Raw genomic sequence first — 14,749 nt, 5'->3', positions numbered from 1 at the left:
GGACAGGATCCATCGCTTACCTAAGCCATCTCACCTGCCGGACAACATACCCAGGGATGTCATACTCCGGCTACACTTCTTCCGAGCGAAAGAGCACCTAATGGCGGCTTCCCGCAATAAAGATCTCTTCCCCCCACAGTATAAAGAGCTACAATTCTTTGCTGACTTGTCCCAATTCACTCTGCAGAAACGCAGGAACATTAATACAATCTCTAAGGCGTTGAGAAACCATAAGATCACCTATAAATGGGGGTTCCCTACAAAATTGATCATTACAAAGGAGGGTAAGGAACATGTTTTGGACACTCTCGCCAAAGGGATGCAACTACTCCAAAAATGGCATATTATACCGGAAGATGTGCAAAGAGACCAAAAATCACGAAGCCCTGACCACATTACAGAGGATTGAAACTTGGTTACCTCCATAAATACCCGCAAACACACCTGATCCAGCCGCAGTCAGTGCAGGTTACACTCAGATGTTCTCTGTGTGGGGAAAAAGCTGCTAAGCTGAACTGTTTCTTAGTTTATCCCCCAAATGCAATTTGAGTGACTGGATGTCACACTCAGGTCGTAAGGAACGTATCCGCTGTACTATTTGAAAACCTTAAACATTTTTGTATATTGTTTCTTTTTTTCTCAGTTAACCACTGCTTATGTCCGCAGTTGCAGAACTTACCTAGCAATCATTTGACTCACCAAGCCGCACATCAAACCTACTACGATCACAAACATTCAAGCTTCTGTCATATTTGGAACAATCTTGCCAAGCCTACCACCGAATGTAAGTGTTACCAGCACATGCCTTATAATGCACTCCAATCTACATTTGCACAATGCCTATCACCTTTTTAACAATCAATGCTAGAGGGCTTAATCACCCTGCGAAACGCAGTTCCATGTGGAAAGAAGCGATTCAACACAAAGGTGATATTATTTGCGTACAGGAAACGCACTTCAAACAGCAGGTCCAACCTACATGTTAAATAAAACAAAGAGTCTTGCGAGCCACAATAATCCAGTGCCCAAGAAAAACCGCAGATGTAACTACCCAGCAGCAAACGCAGATCACGTTTCATAACCGTGCAAATCAATATAGAACAAGGTTGCGCTGCGCTAGAGTATTATCATGTGAACTCCTCAACGTGACTAAAATACCAAAAAAATTATTTAATTAAAGGATTATAAAAGGTGTTTACACACAATTGCTTAAGATGCGGTCTCCAACCTTAATCCAGGTTGGAATACGCATCTAATTAGCTATACAGAGCCCGGGGGTGGCTCCACAGCGTAGTTTGATACAGCTAATCACTGTGTCACACGCTCTAAGGTGAGCGCAATCACTTTGGGGGGTCACCAAGGCACACCGTGGCATGGTTTTGCGACACTTGGATCAAGCACGCTGGATAACACCTAATTTGGACATTTAATGTTATTTTTGGACACTAATATATATACAATCTGTCTGGATATTTTTGGACACTGGTATATGCACGTTTTTTGGCATTGTTTTGCACAGATACCTTTATAGATTTAAGTAATTTATATAAGGTTCACTTGGCACTTGTATGTATTTTACTTTTTTGCTTACAATATAGTATATGCATGTTGCACTGTATAAGAATTATTACACGTTTTGTATGAATTTATATACACATTATGTGCACAGTATATTTATTTATTTGTGATTTTATGATTGCATGTTGGAAGATTTATACATATTTAATTTATGTGCACATTGCACTTTTAAGCAATTGTGTGTAAACACCTTTTATAATCCTTTAATTAAATAATTTTTTTGGTATTATAGTCATGTTGAGGAGTTCACATGAAAATACTCTAGTGCAGCCCAACCTACATGTTCTCACCCTAAATTTCCACATGTTTTTTATGTAAGCTCAAATGCTAAAAAGCCAGAAGTTCTTACGGCAATAAAGAAAACAGTAGCCTTTCGCCTCCATAATGATATACAGGACGTACATGGAAGATACCATATTCTGGTCTGTGATCTTAACAATACCACCTATACAGTGGTGAACGTCTATGCCCCAAACGCACACCAGACTCGCTTTCTTCATAAACTCATGAAAAAGGTGTTGCAAATACAGAGGGGTCACCTGATTTTATGTGGGGACTTTAACCTACCACCTGACCCCAACATGGACTCTAGTTCCCTAACTACAAGGAAAAACCAGACCCTAGAACCCCTTTTGAGGAACTACGATATGTATGACGCATGGAGATGCCTTCATGCCACAGAAAGGGATTATTCTTTTTTTTCAGCTAGTCATATAATATACACAAGACTTGATCTTTTTTTGACAGACAAATGGTTATTAACCAAAATCAAAGCATCTAGGATCAATAATATCACTTGGTCGGATCATACCTCAGTGTCACTGTTGGTGGATGACACATCCATCAGCAGTTTCACGTTTGGTTGGAGATTCAACCTGCGTCTACTCCAGGATGATCCTTCCAAATCGACATTACAAAAAGAACGAAGTTAATTTTTTGATCATAATGTGGGCTCAGTTGTTGACCCTTTTGTGACATGGAATGCACACAAGGCGTTTATGCGAGACCTCCTAATTAAACTAGGAGGCAGGGCTAAGAGGATGAGGGGGCAGCGCATACTGGATATCTCTAAACAAATTCAAACACTAGAAACACAAAACAAAGCAAATTTTTTCCCATAAGGTGTCAGAACAATTAACCAAGTTGAGATATGATCTCCGTTTGATACTGCTGGAGGACTTTGAAAAGTCTTCCAGGAGGTTGAAAATGACATATTATGCAAATGGCAACAAAGCAGGGAAATTATTGTCAGATCGATTGAGAGGACATGGACTTAAAACTAAACTTCCCTACATCATACACCCAGAAAACCAGACTAAATTATATCACCCCCAGGCCATAGCAGATGCCTTCAGAACCTATTATGGTTCTCTATATAATCTAAAAAAAGACCCAAACACAATTCAACCCCTATCCCACACAATCTCTGAATTTCTTAGCAAAATAGAGCTGCCTCAACTTACAGAAACTCAAAACACTGCACTGAACTCTCCATTCACAACACAAGAGATATCCCAAACGATCGAATCAATGCCCAGCAATAAATCTCCTGGACCTGATGGTTTTACAGGTGAATATTTCCAGACATTTAAGGATATACTAGTTCCTAGACTCACAGAGATATTCAACCAAGCTGCCTCTACCTCCTCTTTTCCACCTGAAATGTTAAAAGCAATGATTTTGGCACTACCGAAGCCGGGGAAGGACCCTAATACCCCACAAAATTTCTGCCCGATATCGTTACTCAAAAACGATCTGAAGATCTATGCCAAATTAATAGCTGGTAGATTAGTTGATCTCCTCTCATCTCTGATATATCCAGACCAATCTGGTTTCACCAAAGGTCGCCAAACAGTAGATGCGACTAGACGCCTGACTAATCTCATACACAAGGCCAACAAAACTGGAACGCCTTCTCTGCTCCTTGCTTTGGACGCAGAGAAGGCGTTCGATAGGATTCATTGGACGTATTTGGAACAAGTTCTAAGCAAATTTGGTTTTCAAGGCCAGATGTACCAAGCTATTATGGCACTATACACAACCCCATCAATACAGGTTTACATATCAGGTATGTTGTCTACCCCTTTCAACATAACGAATGGCACCTGTCAAGGATGCCCACTATCCCCCTTAATTTTTAACCTACTAATGGAACCTCTGGCAACGTACATACGCCAACACCCCAAAATCAAAGGAATAGCAATTGGAGGGAGAATGCACACCATTAGCCTATTCGCGGATGACATAATTTTGATCATTACCGATGTGTTGTCCTCCCTGGCTTCGGTTCAACAAGCTTTACATTTGTTTAATGCAATATCTTACTATAAAGTTAACGAAAGCAAATTGTATCTATTGTACGTATGTCTACCCGATAAGGTGAAACAAGGCATCAGTAATGACTTCCCATATAGGTGGAAAGAAAATGGTATAGCATATCTAGGAATCACTCTTACATATAAAGTCTCCGAGCTAGTTAAGGAAAACTACACCCCATTCTTGAACTCCTTGAGACCCAAACTAGACAAGCTGCGAAGGTTTGAACTTTCCTGGACAGGAAGGCTTGCTGCATTTAAAATGCAGTTCCTACCACAATTCTTGTATATGTTTAGGACTTTACCCATACCTGTCCCTCAGTCCTTTTTCCAGCAGGCACAATCTACAATAGATAGGTATCTATGGTCGGGGAAAAAAGCACGGTGTGCCTTCAACAAACATATTAAACTTAAACAGATGGGAGGGATAGGTCATGTCTCAAAAAAAGATTACCACGTAGCTACCATACTAGCCCAATTGAAAGATTGGTTCCCCCCACATAACAACACACTATGGACAGAACTAGAGAGCTCCCAAATCAAAGGTGGAAATCTATATAATTATCTAATCACCAGTCCACACCATTTAACTAAATCATCTACGATTGCACCTACCATACAGGCTTCTATTGAAGCCTGGCAATATTTACTTAAATATATAACCCCAGCAGATCCCCAAACCCTTCTTAAATTCCTGATCACTGCTTTAGAATATATCATACCTGACATCTCACTAACTAATTGGTGCACCAGTAAAGCACTCTTCTTGGAAGATCTTTTTGTAGGTCCTAAGCTGAAAACATTTAGAACATTAGGGATTGAATATTCTATCCCGGCTTCTGAGTACTACAAATATATTCAACTATCCCACTTACTCGACAAACAGGGTAATAATCTTCTCACCCACCTACCCTGGCAAATAGCTATTTTCTATACCGCTAAAAACTCAAAACTTAAAAGGTACATCATTACTTTACAAATACCTGCAGAATAAACAATCCTTTAGTAAAACTACTAATATAGAAGCATGGGAAAGGGACTCTTAGAAAAACTACACAGAAGATCAGTGGAAGAAAGCCTTTGGTGTCACGTATACATTCACAAGAAGTGCCAACCTATGGGAACTGCACCACAAAATCCTATTGCGGTGGTATCTTACCCCTTATATAGTAAAAATGGTCAGTTGCGCTAATATTATCCTCATATTCCCATATAAGTAAAGGATAAAAATATATATGCTTCTGATACTCTCATAAAATTTCCACAGAAACGGTATCAGTAAAAAATAAAATAAGATACACTTCTAATAGTACTTACTGCATAATTAAATAAATAAATTAGACTAATCCCACCATTGTGAATAAATGTGCTCATAAAAAAAACGCACAGTGATAAACTTTCCTCAAATGTGCATATGTTTAAACCAGCTAAAAACTCCTTATAATAAATAAATGAAATACAATCTAATTAAATATAACAAAACTGATTACATATATCGTGCTTTCATACAGTTTCTACACACATAAATAATAATGTGCAAATTTATATATATGAGAATCCTTCCTTAATCCTAAAATCCTTCCTGTGAGGTTTAAACAGTTTTATCAAGTGTTGTGTAATCACACAGATCAGTGTCAATTAACTCGTGACAAAGTTGAAACAAAAAATAAAAGTGTCAAAAAAAAAAAGATGTTACTTTTTACTGCTTACACTTCTTCTTCAGCGTTATTCACTGCTCCACTCATATTCCGGACATGTGGAGAAAGATAAAAATATCCATTGCGCAGAGGTTTAAAAATTCATTTGATACTATAATGCAAATAGAGTTGCTGCACTCACAGACTCCTTCTCACTGGGATCACTTTGTAAGTTGATCAGGCTGCAGACAAGAGTACAGCGGCACGGCGCTACCTATACCGCCGCAAAGTCACACACTTCAGATGCTAGACGTCACAGGCTCCTCCTTTTACTATTTATTGATCTTGTTATTGATTTTAGTTGCAGCTTTATTATTTGGTCATCTCATATTAACCATTTTGATCCTATCAGTATTTAAATTATAAACCACGTCAGCGCTTGAGTTTTTTCTTATATATTATCTTACCCCTTATGCCCCGTACACACGGTCGGACATTGATCGGACATTCCGACAACAAAATCCTAGGATTTTTTCAGACGGATGTTGGCTCAAACTTGTCTTGCATACACACGGTCACACAAAGTTGTCAGAAAATCCGATCATTCTGAACGCGGTGACGTAAAACACGTACGTCGGGACTATAAACGGGGCAGTAGCCAATAGCTTTCATCTCTTTATTTATTCTGAGCATGCGTGGCACTTTGTGCGTCAGATTTGTGTACACACGATCGGAAATTCCGACAACGGATTTTGTTGTTGGAAAATTTGATAGCCTGCTCTCAAACTTTGTGTGTCGGAAAATCCGATGGAAAATGTGTGATGGAGCCTACACACGGTCGGAATTTCCGACAACAAGGTCCTATCACACATTTTCCATCGGAAAATCCGACCGTGTGTATGGGGCATTACCGTATCTCAAAATTTGTACCAGGAGCCTCTCCAGAATGTTGGAGAAAGTGTGGAAAAATAGGTACACTTCTACACGTGTTGTGGTCGTGCCCACGCATTAAAAGGTTTTTGGACCCTAATATTCCAAATAATAGAACAAATTACAGGTATAAAAGCTGCATATTCTCCGGGTATGGCACTTTTGTCACTAGAAATTGATTTGATTCCAGCACCAATGAGAATAGTAGTGTCCTACCTACTTATCTCAGCTAGACTCACCATAGTACGCCACTGGAAGGATGTTGACCCACCTCCAATAGCGGAAACCCTACACATAATAAACACACATAGTGCCTATGAAACACAATTTGCTCGAACTTGTGGTAATCATAAAAAAGTTTCCAAAATATGGAGTACCTGGCTAACATGGTATCCACAAAATGTAGGTCTCAGATTTTTTGGGAACATTAAATAACCTAAAATAGTATGACATACATAGCAACTCTTTACATAATGGCTGGTCAATGGACATACCTATATATTGTTGGTTTGTGTTAATTATTTAAGTTATTATTCCTTTTGTTTTATTCTTCATATCTCTTTTTTTTGTTATCAATATGTTGTCCATACAGGACCTATTACTTAAGCAGGTAGGGCCTACCTTAGTTATGATGTGACCTGCTGGAAAAAACAATAATAATATTAGTGTATCACCATGCTTATAGCCAAAGCTCAGAAAATAGACCCTATAATGTGTGTATGGGATATAAGGTCCCTCCCATTTTGGATACAGTTAGCTCCCAGTGGGGTGTCCGGGGATGGGAATAATACCCGACACATAGACGTGTCAGCATGATGCTACTATTACTGACACAAGTTATACACATATAAATATACTTACTGTTACCTTAAAAAGTACTAATATGAGACAACAATTATTGATTGTACTTTATTTTACTGTTCCTATTACTTTTTATTTGTAAAACCTTAATAAAGAATTATTGAAATTAAATTATATATTATTATGCTATATGTTATAAGATAATAATGTATTATTTATCTATTCACTGTGAAATTACTGGTTTAAATTTATAACTTCAACTTTGTCCGTTAAGCCACCTACTTGAGTGCAGTTTTTGAAAATATAGTAAATTACCTTAAAAATAATATATAATAATTATTTGTATATTACTTATGGTAATAAACCCCTTGCCAACCAGGCCAATTCTGACACTTCTCTCCTAAATGTAAAAATCATAATTTTTTTGCTAGAAAATTACTCAGAACCCCCAAACATTATATATATTGTTTTAGCAGACACCCTAGGGAATAAAATTGTGGTCATTTCAACTTTTTATGTTACACGGTATTTGCGCAGCAATTTTTCAAACGCATTTTTTTTGGAAAGAAACAGTTTCATAAATAAAAAAAACAAAAAAAAATACTAAAGTTAGCCCTATTTTTTTTTGTATACTATGTAAGATGATGTTACGTTGAGTAATTAGATACCTAACATGTCATGCTTTAAAATTGCGCACACTTGTGGAATGGCGCCAAACTTCAGTACTTAAAAATCTCCATAGGTGGCGCTTTAACATTTTTTACAGGTTACAAAAAAATGTGCATTATTTTTTTCTAAAAAATGAACTTTAAATATTTTTTTTCCACAAAGTTGATATTTGAACACATTATTTCTCACACACATCATTAGAATACTGACAATTACACCCCAAAACATATTCTGCTACGCCTCCTGATTAAGGGGATACCACATGTGTGAGACTTTTTCATATCCTAAATGCATAGAGGGGCCCAAAATCAAAGGAGTACCTTCACGCATTTCAGGGGCATAAATTACTCATCTAATTTCCAGACAGAGCACCATTTTCAATTAAGCTTGCCATAAACTAGATGAATGGAAAACGGTGCTCTATCCATGTGGCTCAGTCTGAAATACATTTTTAGCAGATATCCCCTTAGGTAGCTGAGTGCATTATCTGACAAGGTGCTACCATCATTGCAGTGCAGGGTCTACTCCACTATGGGATTTGGCCAAAAAATATTTTGAGAAGTGATCAAGAATTTGTAACACAATGGGAGCTAATTTAGCCAGTGCTGCCACCAGAAATGTCTGGGTCCATTACAAGCTAAACTTTAGGCCCTCATCTGCTATTACATCCATTCCTATTTGCCTATTGCTGGTACACCATGATTATATTTGTATGATTATATTTGTTAACCAATGTCAGTAAATCTCCAGACCAGCAATGTAGCCACATCACTTTTTCCTAACATCAGGCAACCCCTCGGATGGCCATCCTCCACCTACTTTGCCAAATCAGACTGCTCTGTGTCTTCTGCCCCATCAAGTCATTTTTACACTCTTAAACATCAATCCTCTCTCTTAAAGCCACATATTCCCTCACTACCAACCTGTAGCCATCTGCCATGATGGTCATTGTGTAGAAAGAGCATGCAGGTAAGTATACAGTATGTGGCATTTTTTTTCCATAATTTTATTATTTTCAGAATAAATTTTACAATTTAAAAGTTACAAAAACAGAGTACCGTATATAAGACAAATATATACTGAGTACAAAGGCAATAACAGGGTATATGTCCCATTTGGTGACTATATTTAGTGATGCACATAGGTATAGAATTTAATATTTATATAATTAACATGATGGGAGTTCAGTGTAGGCAATTTGGCTTCACAAGTCAGCCGCAGGAGATAAGGCTCCACAGTGAGTGAACAGGAGGGCACAGATCAGTGTCCATCTCAGTTTTCAGAGATGAGTGCCACAAAGTCCCCTCAATGATGGAGGTGGATTCTTGGAAAATAGATTTTGTATTTATGCCCATTTCTTTAAGTAAGCAACGCTGTTAACACAGAGGATAATACATTTAGCATCTAGAAAACAAAAAAGTGTCTATTTGCTGCATGCTAAAAAAAAAAACAATTATACAGTGCCTTGAAAAGGTATTCATACCCCTTGAAAGTTTCCACATTTTGTCATGTTACAACCAAAAAACGTAAATGTATTTTATTGGGATTTTATGTGATAAACCAGAGTGGCACATAATTGTGAAGTGGAAGGAAAATGATAAATGATTTTCAAACTCTAAAGACTATAGGAAAGTATGTTCAGGTGTGTCTAGGTATCTGGTTTTGGGTCTTCTGTGACTTGGACAACTTTTTCTTTGTAAAGGATAACAGCATGTTTAAATAAAAATGTATGTGTGGATTTCTCCTACTCCTACTTTTGCTGGACCTACTGTATATTCTAGAGGACTACACGTCATACAAATAGTGGCTGGCTTGAATCCGGTTCCTGAGGGACAATACAGACAGATTTTGTTTCACACACGGTAATACCAAAGGTCCTCTCAATTTGTAGAGCCAATGAAAGGTACACAGATCAAACCCTCCAAGCGTTCCCCTTGTGCTTGGAGTCCGTTACTCTTCCACACATGAACCACATCCTTGGTATTATCCAAAGAAAAAGCCACTCAGTGATTATGTCTCCACAGGAAAAAAATGTAATCAGTCAGCTAAGACATCACCAGTGTGTAGATTTTCCTTTGGATTATATCGAACCTCTGCCATTAATTGCATCACTTATTACAAGTCAAATGTATCCTTTGTTATTAAAAGTTTGAAGAAACTTACTTTCATCAGAGAATTCACAATATTGCCTCCTTTAACATCCAAAAAATTCCCCAGTAATGGAAGAGGTGTTGGTCCAGGTGGAAGGTGCCCACGTATCCAAAATGTCTTTACACCTAAATGCAAGATGAGAATGGAGAGCAGGAAAGCCAAAATCAGAGTTATATCAGCAGTTAGATCCATGTCGGTTTTGAAAAATCAGAGAGTTCTTTGCATGTCTGATGTGTGCCAGAGACAGTCAGCTTTATCCAATTACACAGATTACAGCTAGCTAATCATATTAAAGGTGTAGCAAACATTTTGGACATGTTCCTACACGGCTGGACTGGCAGGATATCAAAAAAAAAAAAATTGTGTCTGTTTTGTTGGTTGTTGGTATTAAATTGGATGTAAACCCGAATTTTTTTTTTTTTTTTTGATATCATACTGTAGAGTATAAGATTTCCTATCATTTAAGCCCAGTCTTGCCACACAGAGTTAATCCATCTCTGAGCAATCCTCTCTTCAGTGAGAAAAATCTTGACAAAGTGAGAAAAACTTTGTCAAATACTCCCCCTTGCTGTGAGTGACAGCCTAAGACACAGGCATTATTTTTTAATTTCCACCCCCACTCCTTTCTTCAGCAGCTCTGCAAGGATTGGCTGTTCCACACCTCAGCATGATTTGGCATGCTGAAGTCATGTGGTTACTTTCCTGTCTTTTCACTGGATGTTAGAGATCATAGCAGAAGTTCAGTGTAAGAAATACACAGGAGAAAATGCATATTGACAAGGGGAGTGTAGAGGTGGGCGGGGAGTCTACTGAGATCAGGACTCCACCCACTGAGCTCCAGACAACAGACCCGCCCACAGAATCTGCAGTTTTTCGGGTCTAATAACAGACAGAGGGGAGACATTTGACAGGTAAAGATACATGCAGGAGGCCTGTATATCCTTATAGATAACCCCTATGGCAGTAGTTTAGAAAGGATGACATTGGGTTTACATCCACTTTAAAAAGTAACTCACACATGTATGATAGGAGTGCATGCATGCATGTTTGAATTAAGACATGCTGTTTGTCCTTGACAAACCCAACATCTCGCAAAGAGATTGATCTAATTATTGTAATATCTTGTAGGAAAGATACATTTAGCGTATACATGTAAATATGCATACTTTCATTATTACACTGAGGGTAAGTTTCAGCACATGGTGAAGTGCACAAAAAAAGCTACCCATACGGTTGCAAAAATTTTCCTTCATGCAGTATGTTGCTAGTCAATATACGGGAAACCAATAGCCATTCTGACCCTACTCATCGCACCAACTAACCCTAACCTTATGGTCTAAATCTATCCTTTTTGGCTGTCTTAGCTTATCCGCTTAAGGTCCACCCTATAGCAGTTTTACTGCTACAGGCTGGCAATTCTGTGCCAGATCATGTATATATACATAATGCGGCTCTTCCGGGAATGGGGCGCACATGCGGGAGCGGGAGCCCAGCAGTGCTACCACAGACTCGATGTCTGCTGGCACCCGCCAATCATCGAGCAGAGAGGCAGAACGGTGGTCTGCCTATGTAAACAAGTAAAAACATAGTAAAAACACCTCCCACAGTGTAGAAAAACACAGTTAACCCTTTGATCGCCCCTGATGTTAACCCCTTCCCAGCCAGTGTCATTAGTACAGTGACAGTGCATATTTTTTAGCGCTGATCTGTATTAGTATCACTGGTCCCCAAAAAGTGTCAAACTGTCAGTGTCAGATTGCCACAATATTGCAGTCCCATTATAAGTTGTTGATCGCTGCCAATACCAGTATAAAAAAAATTCCAGTATGTATACCATAGTTTGTAGACGTTATAACTTTTGCGCAAACCAATTAATATATTTTGGGATTTTTTACCAAAAATATGTTACAGAATACATATTGGCCTAAACTTATGAAGAAATTCGATTTAAAAAAAAAAAATGTTATTGGATAGGTTTTATAGCAGAAAGTAAAAAATACTGTTTTTTTTCTCAAAATTGTTGGTCTTTTCTTTGTTTGTAGCGCAAAAAATTGAAACCGCAGAGGTGATCAAATTCCACCAAAAGAAAGCTCTATTTGTGGGAAAAAAGTACATACATTTTATTTGGGTACAGTGTCGCTTTACCGCACAGTTACACTAACGCATTGCCTTATCGCACAAAAAGGCCTGGTCATGAAGGGGGTAAATCTTCCGGATGTCAAGTGTTAGTTCACCTTTACAGAAAAAAAATGTAAAGGTGAACTAACGCCATATACCCTCCTCCTCCCTGTCCCTGCTGTACTTACCTGTGGGGGTGCTAAGTTGTCAGTGCCCATGCAGCTGGTCCAACGGTCCAGGGATTTGAAATCCCAGCTTTTCTCTGTGCAGCGTTTCCAGGGTTGGCCAGAGCGATGCGCTGTGATAGTACTAACCAATCAGAAGCGTTCTGGTCTGCCCCAAAAGCGCTGCACAGAGAAGAAGAAGAAGAGTGGGGATTTCAAATTCCAGACAGCTGGAGCGGCTGCATGGGCACTGACAGCTCAGCATCCCTGGCAGTACAGTAAGTACAGCGGAGACGGTGGTAGGGAGGGTGTACAATGTTACGGTACTTCACCTTTATATTTTTCCTGTAAATGTGATCTAGCACTTTAATTAGATTTTTTGTCAATTACAAACCCTTTGTCTAACCATACTTCCTTTTATGCAGAAGTTTCAGACACAGGTAATGTGCAACTTAAAGTTTACCATATCAATATAAATTGACAATGGCAGTAAAATAATAAAAGAATATGCAGCAATTAGAAGACAAGGTGTAGCAGGCAGTGAAATATTTGGCCCTCATGCACACAGGGCATCAAAAACACAAATTTTAAAGGTGTTTGATGCTTTTCTTCTGCCTCTAAACGCCCCTCTGTATTAGCAATCGCAGTGTAAAAAACAAAATCCCTGATCACCCCCCCAGAGTAGTACAGTGTCACTATGGTGACACTGAACTACTCTGATGACAATATGTAAAAAAAATTTAAAAAAAGAGGAAAAAGTAAAAAAGGAAATACAAGGAATAAAAATGATTTTATTTTACATACTGTCACCAGTCAGTATTCCTGATCACCACCATCAGTCATATGACGGTGATGCTGTGACAAACAATTACAACTTTAAAAAACTTGCAATACCTCTTACTCAATACCTTGGACTGTCTCATTTTCAAAAAGGGGTCATTTAGGGGGTATTTGTACTGTCCTGGCCTTTTAGGGCCTCACAAAATGATAGTCAGCACATTAGGATTGATCAATTTTCAAATATACTGTATATGTAGCACCCTTTGTGTGTACAGTGTAAATACATTTAGCTGGGCTCCTCTGTACGCAGAGGAGGCAGGGTTAATTTGTTTAGAGTTAGTTTGGCAGTGCTCCAAGGGCTGAGTCTCTGTCGCCTCCCCCTGGCTTCTAGAATTTATTCGAGAGAAGAAGACATGGACTTTAGAGGCACACCCATAGCATTGAAATACAAAATAGAAATTTTTATTTTTATGAATAAAATAACATTATTGGCATGACATGTTAAAAACAAAACATGGTGTTTGTTCTAAACAACGCTCACACCATCTAACACAACCAACTATTACCACAGTAAGAAAAATCGATCAAACTGATTCAAATGAGGTGATGTTAGTGTAGGAAAAGCTGGTTGGTGGTAAAGGCGTGGTGAAGAAATTGAACCAATGATTGATGGGTGTGAGTAAGTGAGTGAGTGAGTGCTCCTCCCCCCCTCCACGTTCCCCGGCTAATCATCCGGCCGACAGCTGAGATGCGGTGCATTTGAGAGAGGGCTTTGCTAGTCTGCCTGTCTTTAGCCCCTCCGTGCAGTAAGCAAGCGCACACCGGCACTCGAGAGAGAGGGGGACGGCTGCTCTCACCGGCTACTTCCCCCCCATTTCTCTATTCCACTCCATTCGAGCAGACTCTACAGTGTGACAGAGATCTGAGAAGCGGTGTATGGGAGAGAGGGCTTTGCTAGTCTGCCTGTCTGTCCCCAGCCTCTCCGTGCAGCAAGCAAACACACGCCGGCATTCTCCTGATAACAGATGGGCGGCCAGCTGAAGTGGGAGAGTGAGAGAGGTGAGATAGAGAGAGAGGAGCGGCTGCTCCCACCGGCTACCTCCCCCCCACTTCTCTATTTTACTCCATATGAGCAGACTCCACAAGTGTGACAAAAATTTGAGGATGACAAGCCGCAGACGAGCAGCCCTGCAACTAACAGCAGGGAGAGGAAGAAAATCGACAGATGGCATTAAGGCTTACCTATCCCCTCGCACACCTGAGCAAGTAGGAAGGTCGGATACAAAGAAGCGAAGCGGAGGTAACACCATTGACGGTGCAGAAAAAGCAGAGCGGGAGTCCTGGATAAAGCAGGCGAGTGCCCAGATGACAAGTGACAGTGTCGTGGCAAACGGTAAGAGACCCTCTACAGCAGGGAGGAAGACCCCAGAGCAAAGCCCCCCCGGTAGTGATGGGAGCCCCAAGGTAATAGGGGCTAAGAACAAGGGCCAACCCATCCCTGGTAACGGACATCCATCAATGGACATACAAAGCCCACTAGTAGGGATCCGGGGCACAATGACACAACGGGAGCATAATAGGTGGTCATTAGAGGAGGCACAGTCCA

The 14,749-nt window shown here is 39.5% G+C and overlaps 1 protein-coding gene across 1 annotated transcript in view; it reads right to left on the bottom strand.

The window, feature by feature from the left end:
- The window catches only part of LOC141107725 (cytochrome P450 2A5-like), a 121,276-nt gene extending 110,939 nt beyond the window's left edge, over nucleotides 1-10,337 (bottom strand). The window contains exon 1 of the mRNA XM_073598650.1: nucleotides 10,094-10,337. Within this exon, the coding sequence (XP_073454751.1) occupies nucleotides 10,094-10,273 (180 nt within the window). The 5' untranslated portion in view covers nucleotides 10,274-10,337. The remainder of the gene's footprint in view (nucleotides 1-10,093) is intronic.
- Between the last annotated feature and the right edge of the window lie 4,412 nt (nucleotides 10,338-14,749).

Source organism: Aquarana catesbeiana, linkage group LG09 (assembly GCF_042186555.1).
Source record: "Aquarana catesbeiana isolate 2022-GZ linkage group LG09, ASM4218655v1, whole genome shotgun sequence".
Taxonomy (NCBI): domain Eukaryota; kingdom Metazoa; phylum Chordata; class Amphibia; order Anura; family Ranidae; genus Aquarana; species Aquarana catesbeiana.
The sequence above is the reverse complement of the archived record's forward strand: the minus strand, read 5'-3'. Positions and strand labels throughout refer to the sequence as shown.